Source organism: Dysidea avara, chromosome 11 (assembly GCF_963678975.1).
Source record: "Dysidea avara chromosome 11, odDysAvar1.4, whole genome shotgun sequence".
In the NCBI taxonomy this organism is placed as follows: Eukaryota; Metazoa; Porifera; class Demospongiae; order Dictyoceratida; family Dysideidae; genus Dysidea; species Dysidea avara.
This window is the reverse complement of record NC_089282.1, coordinates 10,106,973-10,114,895: the sequence shown is the minus strand read 5'-3', so window position 1 is coordinate 10,114,895 and position 7,923 is coordinate 10,106,973. Positions and strand designations below refer to the sequence as shown.

Below are 7,923 nucleotides of genomic sequence, written 5' to 3'. Positions count from 1 at the left end.
AAATATAGCCAGTGCAGAACAATAAAACCATTGTGTGCGGTGATTCAATTAAACTATTATGTGTCACACTTTACTAACATATTGGCTTGTAAGAACCACTTAAGGTCATTATACTGCATGCATTAGTTCTAGTAACATTAATGGAGAATTTAAAGTTTACACACTAAGACTAGAATAGAACCCTTCAGCTATAGCCTGCATGTCTGTATATACCATTTTTTTATGAAACTGACGTTTTAGTACATTTTCAAAAAAAAATTAAAAATGTCTAGCTACTGAAGCTGCATATGAGGCGTGAAACATGCAGCCAATAGTTCCTGATTATTGTCCAAACCTATATATCCAAGTGAATTGATAGCTGAGGTTTTCACCATATGTAGAACAGCTGTCTAACCCATACTCTCCATGCAGCCTAAATCAGAGTGTAGAGGTTTTATTATAGAAGTGACAAAACTATAATCAACTGTTCTGTTGGTGTGTCATGGCCTCTGGTAAGTGGAGATGGTAAATTGAACAACACAAGTTACACCGACGTGATGAAGGTTCCCAGAAACTTTATTTGTAGCCTCTTCCAGTGATGCATCTTAGTGTTATCCTGTCACATACTGCTGGAAACTGTATGTAGATGACTACATGACACTAAGCCATGTCATACAGTGTAGTGGTGACTTTTCCATTAAAGTAGCTATTTGACTGACTGCTCCATTAGAGCATGTTTTGTTAGTATTGTTGAAAGGGGGGGTCGAAAGGGACACTGGTGCCCACAACGCGTACACGAATTAAAAACCACGTGCAAATGCAAAACAATTGCAATGTTCAGAATTATGTGTTTAAGCATTACTCGAATTTCGCTTCACTTCTTCAGGACTCGTATTTCGTGGAGGACAGTGCGTTTTGATCAGGACGGTGAGCTAGTACTGACTGGGAAGCTGATAGTGGAGATTTCATTGGGGGGACCAGCTGCAGAAGGGCGGACCATATACAGCAACTTTACATGGTCCGGCCGGACTACTTGAGTCGCGGTAGTTGGTCCAGCCGGACAACATACGGCGGGGGACCACCTGTAGCGTGACAGTTCTCCGGATGCACATTGTAGCAGAACGAAGCAATGAAAATGACAGTGTGCAGCGAATCCACGCCAGAGTGCCACTATAAGATGTTGAGCTGTGGCGAGAAAGCATGTCGGCCAGACGACGATAGAATGTTAGTGCTTCTCTTCCCATTCCGCCGGTTGTGGAAAATACTAAATAAAGGGGTAAAGGAAGCCTGTTCCACCTCCCGGACACGTTCGCCATACTCTCGCTTCTTCTGTAATTTATGACGACGATATACAGATGGTATACTGGAGTTACGTATTTACATACTAGATACACCGCGATAGATCGTGAATGTATCTATAGAATGCTTTACAAACTTACCACTAGAACTTGCGACACAGCTAACGATAATGTTAGTCTTTTTGTCCAGCACTTTTACCATCTGGTGCTGGGGGTGGTGGCAAGGGGTGCAGGCACCCCGGGAAAAAAAAAAAAGTAAAAAAAAAAACAACACGATAATACTGTCATCTCTTGCATCAAGGTCAGAATTTGAATTTGAATTTAAACTCCTATATTCGGCATAGCCATTCTTCCATATATGAGTATACACAGTACATACATACATATACATAATATACATATGCAGCACTTACGTACATACATACATACATACAGGTCAGCATACATGTTCTCATTATATTCAGCATATATGTTATATTGAGCATACATGTTATAGGTAAGCATACATGTTTTTTTTTTTGTTTTTTTTATTTTTTTTATTTTATTTTTTTTATTTTATTTATTTTTTTACAAATTAATGACATAAGATAAAACAGTACATAATAAACAAAAACAAATTATCTTACATATGGGCCTCAACGACCTGCACAGCAATCGGTGCCTCAGCAATGGGACAGCGCAAACTGGACCTGGCACCGCGAATGCACATAATTGCAGACCTCAACAATGAGAAGTTCAATTTACATCTCAGCCATCCCATCACTATTCCATAGGAAAGACTGTGCTTTGCACTCAAAAGGTTGGCCAATCTCTTATAAAACTGAGTAGCAGCATCACCCATTCCATCAGTAGTAGTAAAAATTAAGGGAGTAAATGAGGCATTCTCTACTTCATGAACCCGTTGTTGGTCTAGTCTCGCGGCACCCGACCCTAAAAAGAGGGTCTGGTGAAACTGTACAAAAAGTTTGAGCTCTGGAATGTTTATTGTAATACTCCAGTTGTAATAGTATTGGTTAGTTTACAAATAACAACAATCAATCAACCATACAACAATGTTAGTACAATTGGTCCGCCACGAGGTCCTCACGTGATCAATCCCCGCCACTGACTTTCCACGCAGGCGCACTCCTACATCTTCCCCCTCCTTTTTGTGCTTTGCCAACAAACAAAAATCTTCCTGGCTTTCTAATCACTCGCCCATGCCTAGTGGTGACCTTTGTGGACACTTTGTCATGATCAGATGCCTGCTGTCCATTGTTAATCATCCTACTAGGAGTATGGTCAGCCTTCTGTCTATGAATCTGTGGGCGTCGTCGCCATTTCCCACCATGTCCCAACCACGGATTTCCTTCCGTTATCAGTGGGTTGCACTTAGATAGCCGTTGCCTAGAAACATTAATCGGCTCACCATTACAGTCACTCATTGGCCTAATTATAGCATTAGTTGTTGTCAGTGACTGAATACGGAAAGGTCCCTTGTAACTTCTGTCTAGACAAAATCTAGGTTCAACCTTCAACATACAAGGATCTCCCTCCCTGAGATGACTATCAGTAACACTCTTGTCATAATTCTTTTTCTGCTTCTGCTGAGCTTCACCAATACTCCTCTGTGCTATGCTTCATGCACTCTGTAACTCCTGAAATAAAGACCTGCCATACTCTGTCTCCAGTGTGTGGTACTTAGTAACTGGTGGAGTGAAGGACACTGAGGAAGGAATGCGTGCATCACAACCATAAACCAAATAAAACGGGGACTCACCTGTTGAAGAATGGGGAGTAGTCCTGTAGGCAAACAGCACTGGACCCAACAAGGTATCCCAGTCGTGTCCTCCCTTTGAAACCAGTTTAGTCAACATCTGCTTCAAGGTACGATTTAGTCGCTCCACCAATCCATCAGTCTGAGGGTGCCCCCAGAGGTTGGGAGCTGGGATACGCCAACTAATCTAGCTGTTTCTTGCAACACTTCTGAAAGGAATTCTGCAGCTCTGTCGTATATTATCCTGTTTGGCACACCATGTTTCCAGATGAAATCCATCCAACATTTTGCTACAGTTTCAGCCTTCCTATCTGGGACAGCATAAACTTCTGGCCACTTAGTTAAATAGTCTTGTATCACCAATGCATACTTATTGCCAGCCTTACTCATGTCCATTTCCTTGAAATCCATTCCCACACATTCGAAAGCTCCTCCCACTCTATCAAAGGTGGCCTCTCCTTACGTCCTTGTCCTTGGACAGAAGCACACGTAACACAGCTTTCACACTTCTTGTGTGCATCACTCCCCATGCCTGTCCAATAATAGTACTGTGCCAGTCTGCCAACTAACTTCTTGGTTCCAAAATGTCCTGCAAAATGTGTATCGTGGTGTTCACTCAGTAGCAATTTTCTCAGGTGCTTGGGAACCACCAGTCTTCTCCTAGGAGACCTAGAACTCTCATAATACAAAACTCCATCAACCAACAGATAGCCTTTCTCCTCCAGAGCTGGCACCTTGTTGGGGTCTGTCAGATCTGTTCGCTTCTCAAGACACTCTATTATCTTCAGTGACTCAGGGTCCTGCCTTTGCTGAGTCTCAACCTGACTCATGGTTTGGTCTTCAGCTAGAGTAATTTGTAAAACATTACCAGTATTAACCTCCTCCACTGGAACTGGTGACCTGGATAAGGCATCTGCCACACAATTAGCTGACCCTGGTTTGTATTCTATCTGCAGCAATGGTAAGAATCTTGAGATTCTCAGGTACCATCTAGCTAAAAGACCTCTGGTTTGGCTCTTCATATAAGACAGGAAGGAGCTTACCAATGCTTGATGATCTGTGTAGACTGTTGTAGTACTGCCAATCAAATAGACTTCAAAATGCTCAACTGCAAAGATCAATGCTGCAACCTCAAGCTCTGTTGGAGCATATTTCTGTTCTGCTAGGTTTGTTTGTCGACTAGCGAATGCCACCGGGTATCTCTTACCATCATCTCCTTGTTGTTCCAGAACGGCTCCAAACCCTTTGCTGCTTGCATCTGTCCACAGATAGAATTCTTTTGTCAGGTCAGGAGGACGCAGTATTGGAGCAGAAGTTAGTAACTGTTTAATCTTGATAAAAGTGAACTCACACTCTTCACTCCAACCAAATGGTACCATCAAACCATTAGCTTTATCTTTTCTAGTCAATGCTGTTAAAGGTCGGGAAACAGCAGCCAGGTTGCAGATGTCGTCTGTAGTAATTAACTAAACCCAGGAAACTTCTTACTTCCTTTATTGAGGTAGGTCTTGGGTACTCCAGAATAGCCTTGACTTTGTTACTGTTTGGCAGTACACCTTCTGATGTCACAGTGTGACCCAAGTACTCAATGCGTGTTTGTGCAAAAAAACATTTCTGGGGTTTTAGTCGCAAGTTTGCCTCCTCTAAACGGTGCAGCACTTTTCTAATGTGTCTTTTGTGTTCATCTAAGGTCCTAGAAACAATTAGCAAGTCATTGAGATATACGAACAAAAAATCCCATTCCTTGCCACCAAACAGCTTCCCCATTAGTCTCTGGAATGTAGCTGGGGCGTTGGTGAGCCCAAATGGCATTCTGCGGTATTGGAATAGTCCTCTGTGGCATATAAATGCAGTCTTCGGCTTGTCACAGTCTGCTACCCTGATCTGATGGTAGCCCTTCATAAGATCTAAGGATGTGAAAAACTTTCCTTTCTGCTTTCCTACAGTGTCTATCAACTCATCCACTCTAGGAAGTGGGTAGCGATCTGGCACAGTGTTTCTGTTAATGCCCCTATAGTCTACGCATACACGCAACCCACCATCCTTCTTTCTCACTAAAACTAACCCAGATGCATATGGGCTACAGGATGGCTCTATGCATCCAACATGGAGTAACTGGTCCAATTCCACTTCTAGTTCTTCTCGCAAGGCATATGGCAATCTACGTGGGAACACCTTGAAGGGTTTGTGTTCTGACATTTCTTTCTGATGTTCGACCAAGCTCTTCATCTGACAAAGCAAACACTTGGTGCTTTTCCAGTAACAATTGCAACAAACTGTTACGTTCATTGTGACTACATTCGTTTCCCACATTCAGGTGTTGTTCTATATGTCTCTTTCTTCCTTGGAGCTGCTCTGCACTACTACTTATTCTTGCGACTAGGTCAGGTTGCTTTTCCCAGACAACATCACCATTGGATACCAGTGAGACTTCTTCTACTGTTCCCACTATCTGCCCCTTATTAATTACTAGGGGTTCCATAGCCCAATTAGTGAGTGGAATCTTAAGCGACTCCTCACCAGACCATAACTCTTCAACAAAATCACAACACTTTCCAGCAAGATCATCAACTGGGCCTAATAGGCCCGTCTGAAATCCATCCTGTCTGTTTAGTTCCTTCACTTGTACTCTTGCCAGTTTAGTCTGTCGAGGGCCTAAGTGGACGTTATTTGCAAGTGATACCTTCAACATCTTGCTTGCTTGACCTACAGGTGCTTCTTGCTTCTCCTCAGTGCTCACCTGGTCTGTCTCACTTGGCTGTGCATAGGGACTTGTCCCAGCTGCAACATCAACAGCACCTGTTGTACTCTCTGGGGTAACTGTAGAGCCATCAGGGAGAGATATTCGAAAACCTAAGTTATCTAGGGCATTAGTACCGAGGATTACACCACAGTTGGCAAGCTCCCCATTCCAAATTGGTTTGCTGGAGTCAAGAACATAGAATGGAACTTGTCTGTGTACTCCCATATTCTCCACCTTCACTTGCAATTGGACTACTACAGCTCCTAAGGAGTTTCCTTCTGCACCTACTGGCTGTTGGTCCAATACCAAGTTCTTAGAATGACACTGTTCTTTGGTCCATCCCCTGTCCTCTTGAATTTGTGGTAACATCTGCTTCCGTATCAAGGAAACTTGGGCACCATGATCTAATAGGGCTCTCGTTTTTACTCCTTCGATTTCTACATCAACTTTGTACACTGGCCTTCGTCTTTGGCTCACTTCCAAATTATGTTGCTTTGTTACAGTCGCAACAGTACGTATCCATGGGTCACAAGGAGTGTGGCTTGCAGCATCTTCACTATCCCCAGGTGCTATTACTCGTGCTGCCTTTTTCTCAGGACAATACTTGGCCACATGGCCCACCTGGGAGCAATTGTAGCACCTCATACTACTTACTCCCATCTCAGGTGTTGACTGCAGCCTGGCCTGCTGTTTAATTACAACTGGTTGTGCCCCAATTATGGACTTCTTTTGGTTGCTATTACTATTACCCTTGGGGTCATCTCTTTGATACATCTGCCTCCTACTAAGTCCTTGCTGGTGTCGCTCATCACTCTTCGCAGCTTGGCATAACTCTTGGTAACCTTTAGCACCAGAGATCGATGGGGACTTCATGAGATTGTAGCTTAGGCCTTCCTGCAACTGTCCATACAACAGGGCATCTTTGGTTTCATTAGACAAAATATCTCCACCATAAGCTCTTCGAAAGGTCCTTTCAAGGCGACGGATAAAATCAATAACTAACTCATTCTCTTCTTGCACAGTATGACGAAAGTCCTGGGCAGCTATAGCCTTATTATCGGGATCCATCTTGGCTTGCATCAACTGACATGCCCTTGAATAATTAGAGTGATCCTCTTGATCAAGCAAGTTCCATTCCTGTAATTCCTTCTTCCGCAGATGGCCTGCCAACTGAATCACTTTCTCATCCTCCGTCCATTCATTCCAGTTAGCAGCAATCTCAAAAGTGGGTAGCCAGTCCTCCCACAGAACATCTGAGCTTTTACCTGTGTAAGAATCTATTGGTGGTGCTTTACCTTTTCTGACAGGTACACGTGTCCGCTCTCTCAATCCAAACTGGGCAGTGGCTGACAACCTTCCTTCACTACTATGATGTTGGCCTTCTGATCCAATAGCCAGATAACGCTCTAACTGAGCTCTCAGTTTTGCTATTTCTGAATCTTTCTTCTCAAGTTCGTCTTCATGCGCCATACTTGATTCGCATTGTTGCTGCCACAATCGTCTAGTCCGTTGCTTCTCTTTGGCTAGGGCCGTCTTGATCGTCGACAAATCTGCCGTTACATCACTAAGGTCTGCTTCGAGCTCAGCTATCCTGACCTTCGCTCGCTCTACTGCAAGCTGGGCATCTGTACGGCCGGTTTCATTGTTCTCGTGGCTACGCGCTAGCGGTGCACCGCGCGCTAAACCCGATTGTACATGTGTCACGTGAGCATGCATATGGCGAGCAGCAATTGACATTATAATACCAGCTTCATTTACAAGAAATATAACAGCTCCTTCATCCTTACCCTGTACTACAACTTGCACATTCTCTGGCTGGTATCGCAACCCTGTCAACTTTCCTTCAATCATTTGTCTTGTCTCCTCCAAGGATGCCGTAGTCGGCAGTTCTAGAGTCTCTGCTATACGTCGAATCCACGCTGCTTTTACTCTTTTAGAGTTAAGAGGATACATATCTCCATCTGGCATCACGTCCTCGTCACTTGAGAGGTCGGGGATTTCATCCATACTGCTTTCAACACTAATCTCGGTAGGAAACTCCAAGTTGTAATACTCCAGTTGTAATAGTATTGGTTAGTTTACAAATAACAACAACAATCAATCAACCATACAACAATGTTAGTACAATCGGTCCGCCACGAGGTCCT

The 7,923-nt window shown here is 43.5% G+C and overlaps 1 protein-coding gene across 1 annotated transcript; it reads right to left on the bottom strand.

Annotated features, from left to right (window-relative positions):
* Positions 1-1,890: 1,890 nt before the first annotated feature.
* On the bottom strand, positions 1,891-7,783 carry LOC136237656 (uncharacterized). Its single transcript, XM_066027873.1, has 2 exons — positions 3,037-7,783; positions 1,891-2,982 (listed from the first exon to the last, which is right to left on the bottom strand). The coding sequence occupies exon 1, from the start codon at positions 7,781-7,783 to the stop codon at positions 5,195-5,197; it is 2,589 nt and encodes an 862-aa protein (XP_065883945.1). The 3' UTR covers positions 1,891-2,982; positions 3,037-5,194.
* Positions 7,784-7,923: the final 140 nt, after the last annotated feature.

What these genes read in the sequence shown, in the direction of transcription:
- LOC136237656 (XM_066027873.1), bottom strand. Translation starts at nt 7,783, where the DNA reads ATGGATGAAATCCCCGACCTCTCAAGTGACGAGGACGTGATGCCAGAT.